The 25,188-nt window shown below is 33.7% G+C and overlaps 2 protein-coding genes across 6 annotated transcripts in view; one reads left to right on the top strand and one right to left on the bottom strand.

The window, feature by feature from the left end:
* LOC118202576 (intraflagellar transport protein 74 homolog) overlaps window positions 1-4,707 on the bottom strand; it is a 102,481-nt gene extending 97,774 nt beyond the window's left edge. The window contains exon 1 of the mRNA XM_085816595.1: window positions 4,608-4,707. The gene's annotated coding sequence lies outside the window, so the exon portion shown is untranslated. The remainder of the gene's footprint in view (window positions 1-4,607) is intronic.
* LOC118183851 (peptidoglycan recognition protein-like) lies at window positions 1,084-23,786 on the top strand. 5 transcript variants are annotated; one of them, XM_085816597.1, is made up of 5 exons: window positions 1,097-1,232; window positions 5,588-5,656; window positions 15,190-15,387; window positions 18,286-18,491; window positions 21,350-23,786. In XM_085816597.1, exons 2-5 carry the CDS (start codon window positions 5,599-5,601, stop codon window positions 21,485-21,487), a joined length of 600 nt encoding a protein of 199 aa, XP_085672723.1. In that variant the 5' UTR covers window positions 1,097-1,232; window positions 5,588-5,598; the 3' UTR covers window positions 21,488-23,786. The 5 variants fall into 5 exon arrangements, with proteins under 5 accessions (XP_085672726.1, XP_085672723.1, XP_085672724.1 ...); XM_085816598.1 differs by having other exon boundaries at window positions 1,202-1,310; XM_085816599.1 differs by lacking the exon at window positions 1,097-1,232 and adding an exon at window positions 4,988-5,173.
* Window positions 23,787-25,188: the final 1,402 nt, after the last annotated feature.

Here is a 25,188-nt window from a genome sequence, read left to right as displayed (position 1 = left end):
TCTAAGTTTCTCATCAAATTTTACAAAATTTAATATTTAAACAGAATTTGATTCGTTGAATTGAAATATGAGAAAAATAAATCGGTATTTTCTTTCGTTTTTTTTTTTTCGATTTTGTCAACTTACCTATGTTAGAACAAAGCTATATGTAAATGTAATACATATCATAAGTCGCGTTTTCGAGGCATGAAAAACGCGAATTGAATTTCGTTAAGTAGAATAGGGCCAGTAGAATGGAAGCTATAGAACTGTCCTTCCGCCCTTTTTTTTTTGGTATGCAGAGTGTACCTGTTATAAGTTTCGTTGTTGGTTGTATCGTGTGTTCAAACAATTTGTACTATAAGTGTAATCAGCGTAAAGTTTGTAAGTGGCGGGCATAATCATGGAACCAACGAAAAGAATTAAATATTAAGCAAACTCCCCTTCCCCCCCTCCAAAAAAAAACAGCGCTTTTAATTATTTGATTTTTAACTGTAATATATTTAGAAAAAAACTTTAATTTGTTTACTAAAATATAAATTCCTATTTTAAATGATTTTGTTAGGTGGCAATAAATTTGCAACAGTAGCTTATTCCTCTAAAAAACGTGATTTTTTGAAACAACGAACCACTTGCTGATGCTTTTTTTTTTTTTTTTTTTTTTTTTCTGACAATTTTTCACATTGCATCTCCTTTTCACAGTGATGTATAACCTCATGCCACGCATTCCTTCATTTATCGCAAATTCGGAAGAATGGTAAAAATAACCCTTCCTTGGAAGAATTCAGTATTTTAACTTGATGTAAATTGAAACGCCGGGAAAATTAGCAACCAACCACTGATCAACGGTAAAACCGAAAAGTACCCAATTATCCTGTTCAGTTCTTTATTTCATTTTACGTTTAAATTTGAAAGTATCTCCTTTATCTGGATGAAACCCAGAATATTCAGACTTTCACAGCAATTGTAAGTGCGAACAATGTTCTTCAGATAGCACGCATCATGAATTTTAAATTCAAAAGGGTGAAACAGTAGCTTGAAACACCGAATAATCACAAACGAATAGCTTGCTACAGTAGGTGACGAAATGACCTTTCAGCTGCAGCGGATACATAGGAAACTTCCATTTTTTTTCGCTTCGTGCACATCACGCGGGAATGAAAAGGTTGATGACGTCGTAGGTTTTCCCCTCTAAACCGGAAACTTCTTTATCTAAACATGGTGCAATGAAAACATTACGTGCGAGTATCGAAGTAGGTGCATCTCTCATATCCTCCCCCCACTTTAATTTCTTTATCAAATACAGCTAGAAAAAAGCGTGAGATTTAATGGTAATGCCTTTTATGATATATTTTCCTAATATTTCTTTTATTCTATGATTGGTTATTTCCATAAATAACTTTTGGCGGTAAGGAAAATTTACTAAATAACGCAAGTAATAAAATTTCTCATTATACAATTCTTATTATCTTGTCTTTCAAATTGGAAAAAATAAACAAGTAAACCTCCTATAATGTGCGCTATGTATAAAAAAAGGTTCGCAAATTTTAACAATTTTCTGTTATGTGCCCACTAGTGATCGAGTGCTTAAGACACCTGAACATTGCTTCCTCGACCTGGACTCAAATCTCGGTGAAAAGGCTGTCTCCATTGCTGTTTTCATTGCTCTTTCCAACTGTAGCTTGAATAATACCTAGTTTCCCATATAAGGTTCTCTGCGAAGGCATTACTTCTCGCAGGCAAAAAAACCCTTATTTATTTGCGTTAACCAAATAATCCATTCCATTCCAGTTTTCGAAGCTTACGATTTTATATAACTTATACAATGTGCTGAGTTTTGGATGTACAGTCAGATCTTGGTGAAGAAAATAGATTCTATTATCAAGGTATAAGGAGTAAATAAAGATGTTTTTGAAATACCCGAAGGCTACTATGAATTATTTGATTATGTCAAATTATACTAAAATTAGTTACTTCCAATTAAACTTCTCAAAGTCACAACCTTCCTGCTGTTTCCGCTTGTTACTTGCATCACGATTTCTAACCTATAGCTCGGCTTTGAGAAGGCAATATTTGGACCATGTTGTTTAGACGATTCCATCAAGGTATAAGGAGTAAATAAAGATGTTTTTGAAATACCCGAAGGCTACTATGAATTATTTGATTATGTTAAATTATACTAAAATTAGTTACTTCCAATTAAACTTCTCAAGGTCACAACTTTCCTGCTGTTCCCGCTTGTTACTTGCATCACGATTTCTAACGTATAGCTCGGCTTTGAGAAGGCAATGTTTGGACCATGTTGTTTAGACGATTCCATTCTTCAAATACGGTGTTTCTATGGTAACATAGCCATAGTGGTTTCCTGATTTGGCACAGTCATCCCGAATTTTTCGTTAGATATAATAATCTCTGCTCGTGTAGACCGGGAAGGCCAAAAAAAAAAAAAAAAAAAAAATCGTTTAGCGAAAATTACGGTCGCCAAAGCAGCATCTGCTTTTAGCATTCCTAACCTGATAGTCCATACTTGAAAATGAATGAATCCAAAGTCATGCGCCATATTACTGCAATCGAACTGTACCGTTGTAGTAATTTCCTTTTTGATTCGTTCACGCGAACAACCAACGTTAAGCAAAATTAAAGCAGGAAAAAGGAATTTGGAGACTCGAATCTCTTCAGTATGGTTAGGAGGTCACTATGGTATTACTATAATTCTCTATGGTCATGTCAGTATGGTTACATGGGGAAAGAAGTCGCACAAAGCAGGAGAATATAGTGTCATCTACCTAAGGAAAGTTGTCTTGGTAGAAGATTTTCCAAGGGAAAATGGCCATATTTAGGTTAAAAGTATGGAAAATTACAAAAATACCCAAGTAACAAACCATGCAGAACCCAAAGCGAAATAACAGTGCCTTTGTCTTTAGCCGCTAGATCACTGGTCGGCTGTGGTAAGGTAAGATTGTAGACAGTGGCGTAGCTAGGGTGGGGCAAGGGGGGACATCTGTCCCCGGGCGCAGCATCCAGGGGGCGCCAAATTGATGATACACATTTCAGAATGAAATGTTTTCTATTCTTGGAACACAGAAAGCGGCGCAAAATCTTAAGGTGTCCCCGGGCGCTTAAAACCTTAGCTACTCCTCTGATTGTAGATCAGTCAGACATTCGAGAAAAATGCTTGGAAGGAACTTTAAATTATTAGAGAAAAGGCACGGAAAGGGCATCAAGCAGACAAACTGAATGATAAATCCGCTCCAATTCTAATACATGCTCTGGCGAAATACGCAGAGATGCTTCATTGGGAATGTTAATAGAATGGTAAACTGAAACTAATGTTAGAAAATGGCAGCAAGAGAAATTTGATCAGAAGTTTATTAAAAAATTAGATTACCTTTCAGGTTGCCTGAGATACGGCAACATTAATTTTAAAAAATTATTATTTAAATTTTAATTTACTTAAAAATTATTATTTAAATTTTAATTTATTTAAAATTATTATTTAAAATATTAATTTAATTTTTTTCTCTGTGTAACTTTAAGTTGTAATTTAATGAGCTGACAGCTAATTTTCTCTAATTTTAATTTTGATTTGTTTTGTAATTTAATTCGTAACAAACAAACTGCCAACTCGCCAGCATTAGCATTCAAGCCAGTTTATGAGGTTAAATTCGCATTTGCTTAAATTAAAACTAGTTCAGCCTTATAGCTTGAAAAACAGATGTCGTCATGACTTATACTACAAAGTCCGTCAATAAATGATTACAGTAGAAAGTAACAACCTCTAAAATTTATTGCGCTTTCAACTTGAAGTACAAAACTAAGCAAACAAAAGTTTACTTCTGCTTCTAGTGAGAATAATAGACAACATTGAAATGTATGTTATTTACGATTCACAAATTAAATTCTCTTTTAGTAACCTGGTTTATACTCCCACTGTTTTGTCTACCGAAAGACAACATGGAATTCAAACAATTTACAATTCACGAATTAAATTCTACCATAGGACCTTGTTCGATAAGATTTTATACTCTGTTTCTTTTATAAAAAGACAATACAAAATTCAAAATATCTAAAATTCACAAGATAAATTCTATCCTAGTACCTGGTTCAGTAATATTTTATACTCCTACTGTTTCGTTTTCTATTCAGCAACAGAGTTCATCAAATAATAGAATATTATTCACAAGGAGTGCGACTACAAGAATTCTTTATGGTCAGCAGGCTTTTCTATTTCTCCTTTACTTAATTTAGATTCTTACTCATAATTAAAATTCCTCTCATTTATATATTCTGGTGGAGTAAGGAAACAGGAGAAATACATCCTAGATTTTAACATAATCAAAATGAATCTTACATAATAATTAAAATAAAATTCCCATATTTAGTATTTAGTTAATAAAATGAAAGCATTGAATAAATTTTAAGCTATTATATTCTGCGCACCATACGTACGTTCCGTACTAGTACTAGTCGTAGTTACCACATCAGTCGTTAAGGATGTTATCGCAGAAGGTATGATATGATAAAGTGATGAAAGGCTATGTCCTGTGCACATCATGTATGGTAGAATCTTAGCTTTTACAAACAGTTACAACATGCCGTTGGTGAATTACTATGAACAACACGCTTACCTCAAATCTCCTTTCGATATGATAAAAAACTACAGAATAATTAAAGATAGTTTTTGTAGAAGAATGCATAGGCCGTTCTCAAACTTTTAAGTGATTTTCCGAGTAAAAGACGCAGAATGATGATGACGAGCAATATATTCTTCGCTTTTTTTTTTTTTTTGAGGACATATGATCCTTTCTATAAGGACGCTTATCATGCCGAAAACATATCTCGCTTTCAGATATTTGATGTTTTTCTCAGCCTTAAAAAGATTAGCTTAATAACATTTAAAAGTAGAAAAGAAAAATCATTCAGTTGTTTACAAAGATTAGAGCAATATTTCTAACATTTTATTTCCGCAGACTTTTCCTTGTCGGAAGAGGTGACACACTGGAATTTGAACGAATGGAGGCATCGTACAATGACAAGGAAATATTGTTATTAGTTTTAAACTTCATGCATCCAACACAGCAGTAAATGGCAATGGATTTTCTGCATTAGATCTCTAAGCTGGTGAAAATCCACTGGATGTCACTTTGCACAAAGTTAATCTTTTCGTAATAATTCTTGGAAAAAATACTAATAAGTATGTGTTTATATGTTATTAAAACCTAAACATTTAAATATTAGAATTTTTTCCCCAAAATATTATCATATCTGCGCTTAAGTGCTATGCTTGCTGCCATTAAAAAATGCCATTTTACAAAAAAAAAAAAAAAAAAAAGCTTACGTAGATATAAAAATGAAAACTTTTATCATAATGTGTGCTTTGCATGTATTCGTTAAATAATTCCGAATAATTTTAAATAAAAATTTATGCTTTGTAAATATTAGATTGGATTACATTCTTCTGTGTTTTAAGCCAAATTGCCTTTTAATTTCCGATTCCAATCACCCAATTAAACAAAATGCATCCTGCAGCAATTAGCGATAATTAATAATAATAACAACAATATCAGTAATAATAATAATGATTACATGATATATGTTTCTTTTACAGGACTGAAAAAAATGCTATACGTATATCTAATATTCTTATGTCTTTCTAATTATGGGATGTCATTAGAAGGTAAGTTTCTTCATCAAAATGCATTTTAGAATATCGATACAAATAATCACGATCGTCTGTAATTTTCCATAAGGAATAACTTTTTATAACTTGATTTTAAAGATCAAAGGCAGTTTTACCCTAAACTACAAATTCGATGGTTCTTTAAACGTAATCTAATTTGCATTCTGGCGATGGCGGACGGAAGGAATAGGAGGTATAGAGAAGACGTAACATAAAATAAACACGTTTGCTAAAATAAAAAATAAATAAATGTTTACACAGTGACGTTTAGTTTTTGACCTCTGGTTCATATTTGGTTTCCTATTCTTTGTCTTTTTTTAATTATCAGCGCATTAATTTCATTTTTCGAATTGTTAAAATAGCAAATTTCGCCCACATAACTGAACGTGTTTTTAAAATATATGTTACTTCTGGCCGGATCGAAACTTCAACAGATTGGTTGGATCGAAACTTCAACTAGTGGTCGTATCTAATCCTCTGGTAGGATCGGAACTCCAAATGGTACTTCAACGGATCGAATGGAAAAATTTCCAGATAATTCTAATGTATCTATTAAAAAACTCCATCCTCGCTAACATTCGAAGAGGAGTTTAATAAAAGTAGTTATATCTCTGTTTTTTTATTTTTTTATGATTGATAAACGATTGTAAGAGATTTGTAGTAAAAGAAGTTTCTTTGGAATAATCATTAAATATTTTCGGAATTGCTGCGTCAGAAATGCAAGTAGATTTCAAATTGCCGGTAAGATATATTTACAGATCATAGTGTTCTACGTAAAATTACATGTCAAATAATTTTTAAAAGTAAATTAATGCCAGTTACAGATAAAGGAAATGATGACATGAGATTATAATACATTGATAACATCTGCAATTTTAAACTGAAATCTTAAAAAAAAAAAAAAAAAAAAAAAAAAAAAAAACTTATAGAAAAATTACGGGTCTGGGTCTTCTTATGATCATTTTTATGATATGCTTGTACGGTCTTATTATGGTAACTCTTTTGGTAACTTTTAATGGTCTTCGGTCAATTTTCATTGGGCATTAATGTGCTGCATGGAAAACCTACGTTGAAACGTCACATAATTCATGCCAGAGTTAAGGCGCATAAAATGCTTAATAAACGTCTTTTGCTTCTAAATAAAGCTCACCTGCGGCCAAGCGGTAAAGTCGCTGAACACTGGTAGTTCGGTCTGAAGTTCGTATCCCGGCGAATGGGCTGCGTTTTCGTGGCTTTCCCCTCATGTCTAACGTGCATACAAGCCAGTTTTCCTTCTTAAGTCCTCCAAGAAGGCATCCTTTCCCTCGTGTGCGTTTCCGTAATGAACTGAACCAACCTGCAAAAAACAGCAATCCAAAATTTCAAGCTGAAACCAAATAACTTATTTATCTTTTATTGTAAACGAGAAAATGTTATGTATGATGCTTAAGTTCAGGCAGCAGCTCCATACCCAATCAAGAAGCATCTGTGAATATTACAAAACGCATCTCTTACTATTATGCGATCGAAAATAAACAGAGTAGGGAACAACTTTCAAGTAATCGAAAATTCAAGTTAACCCCCAGACTGTCTGTGATTTAGCCCACCAGCGGCCATGCGGTTACGTCGCTGAACACCGGTAGTTCGGTCTGGAATTCGAAGGCCGGCGAAGGAGCTAGCTTCATGGGTGTTTACGAGGGTTTCCCCTAATGTAATAACGCGTATACGAGTCAGTTTCCCTTAGAAAGTCGTCCACGAAGTCATCGCTCCGCTTAGGCAGATAGCTCTGGAGTGCTTTGCCATAACTAAAAAATTCTGACCCTCTGTGATTTGCTCGTGACAACTGAATAATTTTACAAAATGTGTTTGCTCCTGAAGAAGAGGGAGGTATGTTGTAAGCTTGGGCATATCAAGAAAGGGGTATCATAATATTAGTAAAACCAGAAAATGTCTAAACTCAAATTGAGCATGTGAAAGCGTTGCATATCAAGTGTTGGCATATGAAGAAAGTTGTATGATTACATTAGAAGCGATCTAAACTCAATTAACATTTATTGAAACTTGACGAGCAAAACTGAAACCAAAGCATATTGTAATGCTTGCTCTACATTAAAGTCTAAACTCAAATGAGAGTTTGGGCGTATCAAGAAAAGGGCATAATTACACTACAAACTGTCTGAAGCCAATTAACATTTATTGGAACTTAACAAACAAAATACAGACCGCTGGAACATCGAGCGTGCATGCAATTCCTCGTTGCTGCACCTACATCAGCCTAACTTGAAAGCCTTGCTGTAACATCAGCCTTGCTGTTGCAGTTGTTGTGACTAATCTCGCTTGTCTGACATAAGAACAAGCCGACGAAATTCATCGCGTCAAGGAGGCTGCCACGGGGCAAGGAGGCAAGATTGCACCTGTCGTTGGCAAGAGCCTTGGGCACCGTACAGGTGACACCAAGATTTCGCTCAAATCCACCTCCAGTTTTGAAGGAGAGCACCCCGGGGGTCGGGTCTGTGGGTCTGCCACCCCTCTTCCCCTACAATCAGTCCCTGGAGAGAACTTTCGGCTCGCCGCATATTTTGAAAGCTCCCATGCCGCACAGACCCTTTACATTTACAAACATCCATAACTTCTTCGGGACTCGAAGCCAGACCCTTCGGTACGGCAGCCATAGACACTAACCGCTATCCCCTTTGGGCGGCATTCATAGCTTTTAATGTAATATATAAGCTAAAGTAAAGTTTGTTTATTGTTTGGCCTCATTTTATAACCTACATTTATTGTTTGGCCTAACTATGTAACCTACATTTTACATTGCCGTCTCTCTCATATTTTGCATCTCTGATTAATAATCATTTTCTGGATTGTTCGTGCGTGCATGATGTAAGTTTAATTTCTCGAAATAATCTCTTAGAAAATAATCTTCCTTTCTTAGTTATATTATCAAACCGCTGTGTTAGAACTAATATTTTGTCAAGATATCTCTGCATATGGTGAAGATAAAAAAAATATGTGTGTCGCTTTAATATGATAAGATACGTAGCCAGGATTTTAGTAAATTCAAGTCATTTAGATTTTTACAAGACTTGTAATTTATTGTTGCATTACAATCGCAATAATGCCTCGACTATCGCAATTTATTGTTGCCACGAAAAATATCACAATAATCGAATCCGAGACCATGGGGGATAAAAGAATGCATGTAAAATGGGTGATCGTTGTCAATGATTTTGCAAATCTATTAATTAAACTGTATATATGAGGGTGCGAAAGAAACTAAATGTGTTAAGTAAACGAAAGGTTTATTTAAAAAACAAGATTATAATTTTAGAAAATAAGATTATAATTTTAGAAAACAAGATTATAATTTTAGAAAACAAGATTATAATTTTAGAAAACAAGATTATAATTTTAGAAAATAAGATTATAATTTTAGAAAACAAGATTATAATTTTAGAAAACAAGATTATAATTTTAGGAAAACAAGACAGCTATGCATTTAGAAAAACAAAATATACAAGAATCTTTATTTATATTTAGGAGTACAACATAAAATCATTCTTTCTCGGATAAAAAATGGTGTACAGTTGGCTGGTGGAATATTTTCTATCCGACGTTTTTCATACAAAACTCAGTGGCAATGGATGGAATCTTCAACTGCTTGGCAAATTTTCATTGATGACTCAAGATTAGGATTCCCGTTCAAGTTTTCTTTAAACGTTTCAGCAATTCTAATCCTTCCGTCAATTTGTTCGTCATTATCAATGAAATGAGCATCGTAAGCATGTTATCTCTAGACATTAATTAACCTCAAAACAGAACGTTTTCATCATCCAGCCCCTTATGCTATAACTTAAACAGGTCCGAATTATCACCCGGCCCAACAATGCGATTAAAGACTAATAGTTCGTCCTGAATTCAAATCTAGGCGAGCAGGCTGGTTGCATGCTTGACATTCGTGATTCTGCCCGAAGTGTAACGTGAATACGAATCAGTTTTCCTTAGAAAGCTCTCTACAAAGGCATCCCTTCCTAAGACAGATAGCCGTCGTGGGCTTTGCCATATTCAAATAACTAAACCAATCGAACCTGAACATAGCTTTCTGAAACTTCTTTTAGTCCTAGATCAAATCCAAGCTTAACTTATATCACTGATAATACGGATTATTTCATTTTCATATCCTTTAAAATCATTTGTACAGTGAGAGATAACCTTTCGCCACGCCGCTATAAGGAATCCTAGACATTACTTCTTACTTTACTCCATATTTCCTTGACATTTCTAAAACAATATTTGATACAGAATGTCTTCCATAATTATGTCAAATTTATAGTTTCTTGTAGTCTTTTTTTATTCTTTGTGGAATAGTTCAATATCGATGATTTGTATTAAAGGATACGATTAAACTTTGATACATTTGCTGGACGATGAAAGTGATGTTATTTGAAAAAATAATTTTTACATTTTTCTTATAAATCCTTCGGTGCTACTGGAGAATTAGGTACATTATCTTGTATCAAAAAGATTTCAAAACCAATATTTAATGATTTGCTGAAATTTTCAGCTCGAGGACAAAAAAAAAAATTAAAACATTCCTCAAAAATACCGGGTACTTCATATTGAATGGGGCAAAAAGAAAGCGTACCTGTGAATGCTGTAATTATTTTATTTTAATGAATCTAATTTAAACAACGAATGTATAGTTATCCAAGTTCCTAAAGATGCTTTATATGTGCCCTTTCGCTATCTATGCGATATTCCAGCTTTGCCCCACTCGTGATAGAACACTCCTCTGTTAATGATTCGAGCGTTTCAGTTATCCGCTGCTTCAATTGCTGTAAGTCCTGGGGAAATAGAGGCATGAACACTGCAACAAAACCCTCATTGTAAAAAATTACAAGGGGTTAGATCTGGGGATCTTTGTGGCCAACAACGCTATGGCATGACTGTGTGCGTGAAGGCTGTTGTTCTTCTTTGCGTTGATTATCACTTATGGTCAATTCGCTATTTCATTAGTGTTGGGTGTTGATGTAAGTTCAGGTAAGTTATTAAAATAAGATTAAACCGAAGAGCACCTGGTTATCCATCTTAGCCATTGTACCCATCAAGGATGCTGATGATTATTAAGTTTGATAACTATCAGTAAGGGCTACTGCAGCGCTTTGTGAAGAGGGAATACTTGCGAAGGTATGTAAATGACTAGGGTATGGTAACTTTACGTAAAGTAATTAAAAATTTTAGAACAATTCTGCTGAACATGTTTCTGACGTTGAAATCGAAAACATTTTAACATATCTTTCATTGTATCGCCATATTAATTCCCCCCCCCGAATTTCATATTTGAGTAACGGAAGTCATTTTACGGAAGGTGTCAGTGTCATTTTACAGAAAAAAATGAAATCGATGGCAATAAATCTTGTCAGATATAAAATAGAAGATATATTTAAAGTCATTGCAGGAATTATTTAAAGAGCTGCCTGCATTTGTGTCAAATTTCTCAAAATAGGAAAAGTAAGAATTAAGTGCATTCAATATTATGCTTCAGATTTAACATAGAATAAATGATGTGTACACCATATGATTTCCTTGTACGGAATATTAAATTATACGCATTTTTTCTTGAATTTCATTTAAATTGATTGGATTGAATTAAATCTACTTCGTCGACAGCGCATAAACCACAATAGAATAAATGCACTCTTTAAAATTCATTATATTTGTTTACTATAACGACATTCTGAATGCACAAAATTTATATCATTTGAAGAATTATCGTTGCCACGTGTTCTATTCAAATACTATAATAAAGCTAAAACGATGTATGAAAGAAATTAAGCAAAGAAAACAGAAAAGAAACAGTTTTTCACAGACGATTGCGTATTTCTCATTCAATTAATTCAGCTCTCACTTCGCGACAAGGCAAAAATACATAAAAACTCAAAATATCTGCATTAAAAATTACGAAGTAAATCTTAAACACTTATTTCCTCGAAAAAAAATTCCAGAAAGGATAAAGCATGATTTAATTTGCAATAAAAATGAAGGCGTTATTTTTGTGTTGCGAAGCTTAGTCTCCCTAGATTGGCAACAAATCTACAATTCTGCTGTTTCAAATGTAAACAAATATGTCCGCCATGTTATTTAAAACTTAACCGCACTTAAACAGCTTTTAAATTGTTGATAATTGTACAAATATTACTTCCAGAATTACAAAAGGCATAAAAATCTTAACCGGAAGATAAAAACAACATAATTCAATCATTTTTAAAGCAAAAAATGCATAATTTACAAATATATAAGAGTAAAGATCCTGAGATCACTGAGCCGGGTAACAGAGTGGATATATATATAAATATATTTATATACGTTTGGTGCGGCCGATTGCAACCAAAATACGAGGTGCACATCTACATGTTATAGCAGTCCTATATACAAAATTTCAACGTTCTTGAGGCTACTCGATTTTGAGTTATGCGAGATACGTACGTACGCACGTACGTACATACGTTCGTACAGACGCCACGAAAAATTCTCCTCAGAATTAATTTTAAAGCAGTTTTATAATTTTTTTGGAGGAAAGGTGTCTTTTATTCTGTCCTTATGCACAGATATCTCGCAAAAACATCGTTAAATTGCATTCGATAGCGGTCAAAATGGATATTTTCGTTGAAATAAGTTGCCTGAAACTTTTCGCGATTACAATACTTCCTTTTTACTTCGTACAAGGAAGTAAAAAGAGACTTTATGAAAGCGGTCTTATTAGTTGTTAATTGAGATTAATAGACTACTGGCAGATATGGCGAAGTATATGTTATCAGTGTAATTATAAACATTCCAAACGTATCAGATAGTAGAAGAAAATTATATTCGAAATTCTAATTTTGTGGCCATTATTACTTCAGTAGCCAAAAACATTTTGAACGCTGAAGCGTTAGTAAAACTGAAAATGCTGCGTTTGGCGAAAACAAAGCCCATTTGTCAAATTCTTCTATTTTAGTCTATTATAAAAATCCACGTGTTGAGAGAGTTTATGAAAAATAATTTTGCTTGAGTGGTCAATTAAATCTTATATTTTTCGAATAAACATACAAAAGTTAATAACGAGAGTATAAGGGAGAAAACATTTTCTTTTTTTTTCTCAGGTTCGATGGGCAACAATCAATATATTGTATGAGCTTTTTAGATTCGTCATGCACTGAATGGCTAAAATATTAGTGACTACCCCTAATAAAGCATAGTCTACCTGTAGCTTTGATAACGGCCAATATTCTTCTGGACATGGACTAAACAAGATACCGTTATCACTAATGAGGCCTGTACTCACATAATGATAACTCTAATTTCATTCAGACTAGCTGATGGTTATTTCAAGCTTTGTTTCACAAATGTTGAAAAGAATTCGGATAAGAGGATTGAGCTGGCTAAGAAAGCAACAGGAATTCAGCCATGATTTTATACAAATTGGAAATCAATCGTGTACGGTTACAAGCTGAGATCATCAAGGATCATCACAGCCATTAAGGAATATACGTCATCGGAAACGATATCGAGTTTAAGCTGTGTTGTTGAGAGCTTCTTCCAGCTTGAAGAGCTGTCATTAGGTAAGAAGAGTCCAAGAATCTGTTCTGTGTGCGCGATATTGTGACCTTAACATGCACATGACGGAACAGGAGACTAGATTCGTCGGGCCAGGCAAAATTTTTTCAATCATTAAGGTTTCAGTTTTGATGCTCACTAACCTTCAGCAACCAATTGTGATTTCTCCTTTATCTGTGATAGCATAGTCATTACTGATGGTCTCCTGTTAAAGTCCTGGTGAAAGCTTCTCCGTTACTGTTGTAACAGCTTTAAATATTATTAAAATCTTGTAGTTTAAATAATTTAAATAGATGAACATTAAGGTATTTGTGAATGGCAATATTTGAAACCAGACTCGAGTGCCACGTGCGACTCTCGCGCAAAGAATGTAATTTTATTTTTAAAAGTTAGTACAGTCAAAAGTCGTTAATTCGGACACCCATAATTCGGAATGATTTATAATCCGGACCTCAAAACTAAAACCTTTCTGCGCATGCACCGCGTTGACACATGCGCAGAGGCGTTCACGCGTGCGCGTAAGACCTTTTACGACTGCGCATATGAGTGTGCGCAAGTGCAGAATACGTTTTCGCGTGCGCATTTTATGTATAATGGACGTATAAGCTCTAAATTATCTAATTATCTATTTCAGTTAATGTTGATGATTGCGTTGTTCCTTAATTTTCGAATTGCATCCGGCTTATTATTTTTTGCAGACTGTAAGAGCAATTTTATAAAAGTAAGCTTAAACTTTCGATTATATCAAATAGAATTTCCGATATATATTTGTTAATATGTAAAGGATCTAAAGTGAAAGTATGTTTTGAAATCCGAAATCTGTTTATAAATTTCACGCTGCTCGGCGGGGGGAACGCCGTGGCGGGCGCGTAATGAATTGGAAGTTGATTTGTCAGCACTATCCTTATCTTCAGCGCAGATGTTTTTATTTTATTTGGCTTATAATTCACCAAATGTAGTATTTCATCTCGATATGCTCCGTCTTTGATATGATTTAAAACAAGTTCCTCGTCATTATAATTCGTTTCCGATAGTGAAGAAAAGTGACAGAGGCTATTGAAAACGAAAAAATTTTGATTGACAAATTAGTCCGTGTTCTTGACACAGCAATTATAGGACTTGAACGGCAGAACTTTGTAACTGAACAAGAAATACGTCTGTTTATAGAATTAAAGAGAAAGTATTATCACATGAAACGAAGCAAAACTTAAACAACTTACATTGAAAGAAATGTTTAATAAAGTAAACAAATAAATATTAAGCTTTTTCTTTTTGCAAATTTTGATACCCTTTAGATCATAATTGTTCTTTATTTCATAAATTACGGTTTCATATTTTTAATTTTAGAATTTCTGCATGCCATCTTACGAGATTTAAACTGATGATCTATAATCCGGAATCGTCGAAGTCCCGACGAGTCCGGATTAACGACTTTTGACTGTATTCTTTTTTCTTCTTGTTTTGTATGTCGCCATTTTGAGTGCTAAATAAAGTTTTTTCTTAGTTCCATCATTGGAGTTGCTTCATATTGCCAAAGAAGTATCACACTGTGTATATCTGTTATGCATTCAGGTATGCGTTATGAGGCATGTCAGTTGGGAGTTGTATATAATCAGTTCTTGGGTCTTACATTATTTCACTCCATTGGCAGACTGTTCCATGATAAAATTTGGGTGTCTCTAATATTTTGCGCAATCAATGTGTTGAGACATTAGATAATTTTTGGAAGCAGGAGAAGTGAAAAATGAGCAACGCCTTCGCCGGGAATCGAACCACGTAATACGCGCCCAGCGTGCAAACCACCGCACCACGAAGGCACGCTAAGAAGGCGGAAGAAATACCTTATAATTGTATTAAATGCTCTAAATGTAGTATTTAATAATAATTTTCACTATTAAATTTGCTGCTGCAATGTGTCAACAAATTTTTATTCTTGTCTGTATTTTATTTATCAGACCGTCAAAGGGGCTGTGACGAGGTCGAACTCGTTCCCAGGGAAGAATGGAGAGCGAGGGCTAACATCCGGAGCTGGCCCATGGCCACACCCATCAATCAGGTCATCATTCAGCACACTGTAACTGTCCCCTGCAAATCGAAGCACCAGTGCATGCGCCTTATTCAAACCCTTCAAGATGACCATATGGATTACCAAGGTAAGGCTACCCAACTGAAATAAATGTGTCGCAAAATCTGGCACCAGTTTCTTTTCCTACTGTGGTTTATATTGTTGCGAGCTACCTGTTCAAGAAGATCTTTTTAATAATTAAGCCAGATGAGTACCAAATACCTACACTTTATTGAAATAAATAACAGCTCACAGAAAAGTAAATAGATTAAGGAAAAGAACAGAGAAAAGTCAAATTCTCTTTAATATGTGAGGAGTATTGGAGTTCGCAGATATCACTCACACACAGTAAATGCAATAATCACTTATGAAACGATTCGTCGCTTCGAAAACGTATTCCGGAAACTTCCAGAATGTCGCCAAGTTGATGAAAAATCGTTAGGTTTCGTCGACTTGGCAACAAAAGTTGTCATTAAGACCACTGAAGAACGTTATTCTTATATCTCAGCTTCTAACTGAACTAATTTCACAATTTAAACGACAATCACTTATGACTCACATTTGCAACAGCTTACAAACATGAAATAAACACTTACAAGCATAAAACATGATCACAAATCTTATATGTATGCGGCTTAAGTGTTTGTCGCTGATAGTTTATTGGTTGCTTGCGTAACTGTAAATTGTTTTAATCCCCGTGCAGTGCAGCGCGTGACGAATATTATGAGAAAGCTAAGCCTGAAAAATTAAAAATACAAGAGCACGTGCATTTAACATTTAATAAACAAATTTAATATCTATATATAATAGAATTCGGAAATATGCAACCGGCAAAAAACCGGCAACGATGAAAAAACAAATAAAATGAATTAAATAAATATCTTTATTATATGCGGCTTACGTGTCTGTTTGTTACTTGCGTAACTGTACTAGCCAATGGGGTGAAGTTGCCACGGCACAGGGTTGCCGTTTCAATTGAGACGTAGACAAAACTTGGCGTTGCTATGACCATCAATAAGTCTTAGGGCCAAACGCTTAAGCGTGTGGGCATTTTTTTTTACCTAAGCCTGCATTTGGACACGGTCAACTTTATGTTACCTGTTCAAAAGTTCGTGAAAGAACGGACGTAAAATTAAAAATAATGGATGGTCTTCTGCAAGGCGAGCTTAAAAATGGTGGAAAGATCTACACAAGAAATGTTGTGTACAAAGAGATCTTTGACATGTGAATTAAGATTTTATTATTTAAATAATCTTTATTTATTGAGCTAGCGGTGGCTCTTAAGAAATTTACCGCCAGTGGTTTCCTTCATTGCACTCTACTTTAAGCAATTAAGCAAGTGGGAAACCCCGTGGGGCAGTAAGCAAAGGGGCGTCCTCGCCGCCTGCCCTGGGTAATTCAGTTTGAATTAGAAGACACCTTTGCACAAGGTATTTTAATTACAATTTATAATATCTAGAACAGCGATCATTTCGTATGACCGCCGGGCCTTCTAGTTTGAGCATATACAGAGATGCTAAAATTATTGCATAAAATGCACGTAATAAACAAACAAATGAATAAAACAATGCATAACACTCTAAAAATACATAAAAACCGAAATACAATCAAATGATCCCAAAATCTTTATATATATTTGCAACTATTTAATTATTCGAATCAGGTTCTTCAGATGCTAGCTGGGTATTCTAGCTTTGTGCATCACGAGAATACATATGAAGGAATGTGATATTCCTTACATTCTTCCTCCTACTTAAAGCACGTCTAGAGAATGGCAGGACACTTAGTCAACCAAATCCAGGTAGTTACCGCGTGCCTCATATTTTATTTCGGAGCCTTTGCAGAGATTATTTGGTTTCTCAAAACCAGGAAATATGCGTAGCAAGTATCCGATAGACCGGCACCTTCGGGACTTTAGGCTAAAGTTGTACAATGGCGCAAAACGATTTTTTTCCGCAATACTAAAAGCATTGAAGAAAGAAACAAAAACTGCCTATAATGATTTTGCAAACAAATTTAATGAGTCTAGATTATTAAAAATCTGAAAGGTTTCAGATTTTAAATTACGTCCAAAGGGGCGTGTTTTTAATGTTTTGTGTGTTACCTTAATTTATTAAATATCATGTTCTTTGCACTTAAACCACAAAATTTAGTTCAATAGCAAAGTCACAAAATAATTCTAAAATGAGCACATCTTTAGAATTTCCGATACACAGTTCCGCGCGCTGGAAATAAAGAAAGGTTCCCCCCCGCGTAGATTATTACCATTGCTCACTTTCAAATCGTTGAGTTTGTTACTCAAAAATTCGTTAAAATTTTACAAAATATGAAATAGATAATAAAACAAATTCCAAATTTTAAATTTGGGCTTCCACATGCCCATATTCGCAGTAGAATTACGTCATTCAAAATTCGATGTCTCTAGTTACCGTTGTTTTATCACAATGCAAGAAATATACATACATTTATGCAGATTATTCATCATTTAATTTCTTCAAATATAATGCAGGACTCTAACATTTGGTGGCAACAGTTTAAAAAGTGAAACGGACGTTTTAAAGTGATACAACGCAAAATCGCAAAACGAAAACAAAAGTCCTTCAGAGACAAAGCCACTTTGGACTAGTAAATAAATTTGTTCATAGCTAGTTAAATTTCATTTAATCAGTTTTTGTATTGAAATCATCATTATTGCTATTGCATGAAGTCTTTCGAAATAAAACTGTTCATTTGCTTCTTAGGTTCCAGCCCCGAGAAGGTCAAATATTTGAAAATTATTTTAATAGCTGGTACAAAGCAGTTCATAGTAGCCAGCTTCTTGTGCATTGTTAAAGAGAGGCTTCTTGTGCATTTCCATTTCATTTCTTTATCAACATTTTAACAAGAGATATAAAGAAGGGAAATAAAAACAAAGGACTAACTGAAAATGACATGAAGCCTTTTTGAAAACTTCTTGAAATTTAACGAATATAATATTTTACTTTAGGTTATGGTGACATAGCTTATAACTTCCTCATAGGAAGTGACGGACGTGTATATGAAGGTAGAGGATGGACGGTAAGAGGGACTCACACTCTCAATTTCAACACCAATTCTGTAGGTATTGCCTTCATAGGTAATTTCAACGAGATCCAACCTAATAAGAAGATGATCAGTGCAGTTCTGAATCTCATCAATTGCGGGGTCAGAAAGGTAAAGCTTTCCATTTTCCACTTGAAGTGATTTGACACTTTGTACACCAAATTCTGTTTCCCATTAAAAAACTGAAAAGAAAAAGAAAAAATAGCAACGGATGTTCAAACAATAAACAGGAATTTATCACTAAAATTTTACTTTTTAGAGACAATGGAACTATTTACATACTACTTTTTAATGCAATCACCTATCGTTTGTTCCCATATTCCAATCCTCGCGAAATTTCTTAATTCTAGATGATTAAACGTCTTTTAATTGCATCTTGGCCCATCCTTGTTTGATTGCATATTGACCCAAACGTGAATTAAGTGCTTATTAGACTTGAATTTCTCCCCCCCCCCCCTCCCTCTGAAATTTCCTTAAGTGGACCGAAAAGATGAAATTTCGAGGGTGTGAAATCTAGTCTATATGGAGAGATGAGGTAAAACATCCCCACGTTGCGTGGTACGTTATGTGAGGTAAAACATCCATCGTTAACAATCCACGTTACGTGGGGTAGGAAATCCTCGTTGTGTTACGTGACTTCAATCAACATACTTTTTTTATGTTCAGTTATTAAAAGATGGGAAACAGAACTTGTGTTCATCTTGCTAAACTTAAGACTATCTGTAGTTAATGTTTTCATGCTTCCACTTAGCTTTTTGGTGATCTCTTTGGCAGTGATTCTCCGATTTATCCGAATTAAAGAACTAAGGGTAATCAGTCTATCTTCATTGGTTGATATTCTCGAATAACAAACCTGCGATCATTTTAAACTTGATTTGGATCACCGTCAAACTGACTTTTAAGCGTCGAATATATGAGATAATGGCACTTAGAGCTTAATTAAAAAATAATTATGAATTTATAGCAATCATCGATAGTATGATTTCGTACATAGCATTTAGAATTTAGAAAGAGATTTTGAAATTTGGTATTTAAAAGAGCACAAATTTTGTTTAGAATTGGTTCGAATCTCCGCAAAGACACTGTACATTCACAAAAGGCATGGATGTTTGTGAATGTACAGTGTCTTTGCGGCACGAAAGCACTTTTAATATTGTCGAAATGAAAGTTCTTTTAGAATCAGCTTTGCGCAAAGTTCTGTATCAAAATTAGGATAGAACTGAAAAAAACTAATATTGTCAGGTCTTGGCCGACAATATGAAATAGTCTCTTCCGTCTTAGTTAAAGTAATATTCATGAATCTGATACGGAATCTGATTCATGATCTGAAGGAATTAGGAACAACAGTAACAGTAGTTTTAGTTTGCAAACAAGAGTGGGTTTTGATTTTTGCTTGAATTTACATTCTACCAAAAGCATGACGAATAATAAAATATATTAGTAAAAAAATTAATAAAATATATTAACTTCATATAAAATTTGAGGGATTATTTTGGGCAATAATAATAATGTCAGGATAAAGAGGTAAACTTGACAGTAGCCCTTAGGTCCATTAGGTTAAGAGTTACATACAGGCTTGAAGTTGCTACTAGGTTGGGATAAGATCCTAAAACATCATTTCATGAACTGATTTCCCCATATTTTTCTTTCTGCAGGTGGAGCTAAATACAGATGACTGAACATAATTTTATAAAGAAAAAGTACTCTTTAAAATACATCAAACTTCTTTGATATTAAGGGAAAATAGAGTTAAATTTTGCTATTTAATAAAGTATTGTTTCGTATAATTTTATAAATATCTCTTGCCTTTAATACCTTTCATGAAGCTGATTATAACTCTTATAGTCTGATTATAAAATACATTTCTGAAACTAATATTCCCACACGAAATTGCCGCCACGGTAAAAAAAAAAAAAAAAAAAAAAAAAAAATGAAACTGAGGACTTGTATAAAAGGAAAATTGATAATTGGTACTTTTCCGTTAAGCCGGCGCAAATTTCGCCAAGTAAACTTTATTGGTACACAGTATACACATAAAAAGTGTTGACAAATGTTAGTTCGAAGAATTTTTTATTTTGAAGGTATAAACATTTTAATGTCGTTTAAAATTTTGTAAAAAAGCCAATAAATATGTAAAAAGACATTAATTTGACTATGCTTTCATTGTACAACATTCGCCGGTTCATATTACGTGACTCCAAATGATCTCATCTCATGTAAACTACGCTACAAAAATCTAATTCTGTCAGTAATTATCTACATTAATCTCAAGTTAAATCTTAATTTGGAATGCAAGTTTAAATGCAAGAATGATTTCAATTCGTACGAATAGCTTATTCAGAAATTAAAACCGCAGTGCTTTACTTCGCTAGTGCATTCTCATTAGAATGGATGAATTTAACCCTTGACTTTGCCTTTTCTATATTTTCGCCATCGGGTGAGCGGTGTGATTGCATCCTAATTGACTTAATTACCGCCCGCGAATGGCCTTAGGGCATAAAATTGAACTATCTGATAAAAATTCTATGGAATTGTATGCCAGTATTGAAAGAAACACTCAATCTGATAAGAAATGGCTGCGACTTGTTTTGAAAATATATAAGTTAAAGGTTACCAGCGAAGATATTTCGTTTGGCATCGGTTGTACCATTACTGGCGACTTTATCGCTTGCGCCGGCAAAACGGAAAAGTGCCGGATAATTTTATATTTGAAGGAATTTCATATTTTCAGAATTTCAGTAAAATTTTGCATTTTAGTTAAATATTTTAAACTATTTCTACCAAAAAACTTCCTAATTCATATAATAATTAAAACTTGTTATGCTATTGATAATTAGTAACAAAAATCTTCTTGATGTAATGTATTTTAAATTTTCTTACAAATTTTCAATCCGAAGTAATGTATTATCACCTTTATTTATTTATTATTTTTTGCATACCAATAATAATGTGTTTTGAATTTCTTTTAGGGGTATTTGACGCCTATAAGAGAGATATATGGCCACAGGGACGTTGGTTGCACTGAGTCACCAGGGAAAAATTTATACCGAGAGATACGAAAATGGCCAAACTACAAAGGAGGTCGGATGCCGTATTACACATGTTAAATTTTACGTGATATGAATATTTTCACAAACGTATAGATGGAGACATTAAAAAAAATTCGTTGAAAAATGTGTTACGTTTGCAAAACTGACTGTAAAAGTTTGCCATATCTGCGATCTGTTCGAAATAATGTATCTTATTGTTAGTTTTAGGCTTGACAGTTTGTTGTCCATCACATTAGATCAGCGTTTTTCAACCAGTCTTCCTGGGAATGTCTGTGTTCTGCAAGAAATCGCTGAGGAATCACAGCATTTCATGCAAAAATATTAACATTCCGCGATCAAAGATTAGAGAATCACAGTGCTCCAAGAGAGAACGCTAAGATTCCACGAGAAATCGCTGTCAACCATGGTTCTCAGCGAAAACTCTCTACGAGACATTGTGTTTTTCAAGAAATCGTGAGTTTTCTCCAATAAATAGTGACGAATAGGTTGATCTTTCGTAATTATGTAGCTAGTCGAACGATTGTAATATTTGTGTAAAGAATTCCTTGATATATGAATATTAATTTCAGGGCTCTGGAAATATAAACAGTTTGAAAAACGCTGAATCTTTGTGTACAAAATAAAGCATGTACCATTTTGGCTAATCTTTGGAATATGGTAACTGGTAGTTTGGCGACATTTTGGTAAGGCGATAAAGGTTACTAGCTAGGACTTTAGCAATAATCTGAGAAGTACACAGTTCGAATCAGATTATTTTGTCTCAGAGAAATGACAGATCATGAGACATGTAATGTGACATTTTCCGGAAAATTCCAATCGGGATTTTAGCTAATAAGCAATGAGAAACAATTTCTCTGCTAAAGTGCAGAATCGCCTACTTATTTGTTTGGCGCTTTTTATAAGAGTAAGAAGAATTGGATTTTTGTCAATTTTCTTTGACTTTTTAAGTGAAAATAGGTCGATGTGCATATGAATAAAGTCAAGAGTGTGCGCAATGCCATTTTTGTGCAATTATGAGATGTTTTTTTAAGTGAAAATAGGTCGACGTGTACATGGATACCGTGTATATGTAATTCTTAAAAACGCGGCAAGCAGTGGGCGATTCTACACTTTCTTCCAATTTCGCACCTAATCTTCGTCATGGTTAAGCACTTTTGTTCCATAAAAGTTTTAGCATAAGTGTAATTCGGCTAGCAGATTGTTGGAAAAAATGTTGAGTACAAAAAAAAAAAAAAAAAAAAAAAAAAAAAAAAAAGAAATAATAAATAAATAAATAAATAAATAAATAAAAATAAAAAAAAAAATTCTGAAATGTTTCAGATTTTAAATTACGTCCAAAGGGGCGTTTTTTAACATTTTGTGTGTTACCTTTCTTTATTAAATATCATGTTCCTCGCACTTAAACCATAAGATCCAGTGCAACAGCAATATCGCAAAATAGTTTTAAAACGAGCATATCTTTAGAATTTCCGATACAGAGACTCACGCGCTGGAGATAAAAATGTTTTTTCTGCACAACGTTGCCATTGCTCGCTTTGAAATCCTTGAGTTTGTTAATCAAAAATTCGTCAAAGTTTTAAAAAATAGGAAATCGATCATAAAACAAATTTCAAATTTCAAATTTGGTCTTCCACATGCTCATATTCGTTGGAGGATTACGTTATTCAAAATTCGATGACTCTATGTACCGTTGTTTTATCACAATACGAGAAATATACATACATTTATGCAGATTTTTCATTATTTAATTTCTTCAAATATAATGCAGGACTCTAACATTTTGTGGCAACAGTTTGAAAAGTGAACCGACATTTATGAGTCCGACGCAAAATGCCAAAACGAAACTAATAGTCCTTCGGGATTCAAATCCCTTTGGACTAAAAAAAAAAAAAAAAACTAGTAGGTTGCTGTAGCAGGGTTGGTCGCCAAAGTTTCCCCCAAAAATCGCCAAGTTACCATAATCCAAAGATTCACCATCATTTTATCGTATACAAATATATGATGGATTAATTAAGCGCTGGCCTTATTAAGACAATCAGAGGTCCTAAGCTTACTATTCTTTGAAAGGTCATAGTTTTATTTTTATAAAAGAAACTTAATGTTATAAAAATTGATTAGGATGACCTAAGAACTTTTCAGATCTGGAGCTTCATGCCCGGGCTTTGTAAAACTATGTAGTAATAAGACTGTCAGAAACTGCAGATAGGCTATAGTTTAGTTGATTTGATGAATACCAGGAGATAAAATCTACCACATAAATGTTCTACCTCAGAAACATTCTTTCATGCACGCGCTATAAAAGGAACATCTGTAAACATATTTGATTTGCTAGTTCAATAAAGAATATATTCCTGTATTTCTTGTTTTGTTTCAAATACTTTCAAACTAGCTTTTTATTACCCAATACTAATTTTTAGGATGTAGTTTTGATTCTATGTTTTTAACTTCTCTAGTGCAAAATGATTTAATACGAGCCTTTACCATCTAATGATTATCCAAACTAAGAAAGGTCTTTCAACCTTGAAATCTCAATTTCTCTCTCTTCTCTGTATATATACGTGTGTGTGTTGTGTGTAAATCTAGTTGTAAAAAAATACATACATAGTAAGAGAATTGGCTTAGAATATTCAATCGAAAGTTCGAAATAAATTGCTAAATATGGTACTTGTGATCGCCAATAGCGAATTTTCTGACATAGTATTTGATCACCAGTAGAGAACTTTATGACGAAAGTTTGAAAATTCACGAAAGCTCCAAAACAGTGCAGTATCACCAAATATAGTTAGACTTATATATTTTAAATTTCTCATTCACGTTAATTTAGAAATCATTCTTTTATTAAATTATGTACTTCTAAAAGAACGAAAGCGTCCGTAACTATTTGTGTTTCTTTATTTTCGATAACTTCAGTTGTTTTTATCGAAAACTCTTCTTTACTTTTTCAGTAAAACTGTAATCAACACTCAGGTGAACTTTAAGCTGATATGGGATAAAGAATAGAATAGATTTCAAGCCTTCCAAAAGAAAGCTTTCGACTTAACGATAAGAGCTAAATTCCTGCGGATAGAATAAAATAAACAAACAAAGCGTTTTTTGTTGCCAAAAGCAAATTTCCTGCAGAAATTTGCCCAGCTTTGGGAATTCTTTCGTCCAATAGCTTTGGATCTGGGAAATATTCCGACCAAGTCTCGTCTTGAGATTATTAGAATCTGTCCTTTGAATAAAAGTTTTTATAATCAAATCATAAAGTATTAATCACTTTAAATCTAAAATATGAAACCATGTGCGCTTTATTTATGTTACGTTATATTTACCAACTTTTTATTAAATGCATACCACTGTTAATATTTTCTAAATATTTCTTTTTCTTTTCTATTTGCAAGGTGCAACACACATTTCACGTTTTTTACTTGCAGTCAAGTTGATTGCTAAATTAAAAAAATTAAGACGACATTGAATTAGAATTTTAATACTAAACCATGTCTTTATTTAATAATATAAATACATATAATGTTGTTTGGATATAGTTTAAAATTATACAGCTAGCCATATGGAATCAACATACTTTACACAATGAGGTATTTAACTGAAAAATCTGATTTTCGAAATATAGAAATCCATACACATGACGAGTTAATAGAAAAATCCTCCCTTCGTCATTCCTGAAAATTAATTAGGTAATATAGCTGATAGTGAATTTACATATGTTTCGCAAATAATGAATCTGAGGGAAGGAAACCAAAGTCTTAACTATATAT

This window comes from Stegodyphus dumicola, chromosome 5, assembly GCF_044657685.1.
Source record: "Stegodyphus dumicola isolate Sdum_Otavi_A_Nest chromosome 5, ASM4465768v1".
Lineage (NCBI taxonomy): Eukaryota > Metazoa > Arthropoda > Arachnida > Araneae > Eresidae > Stegodyphus > Stegodyphus dumicola.
Note: the sequence above shows the minus strand (reverse complement) of the source record. Positions and strands in the feature narration are given on the sequence as shown.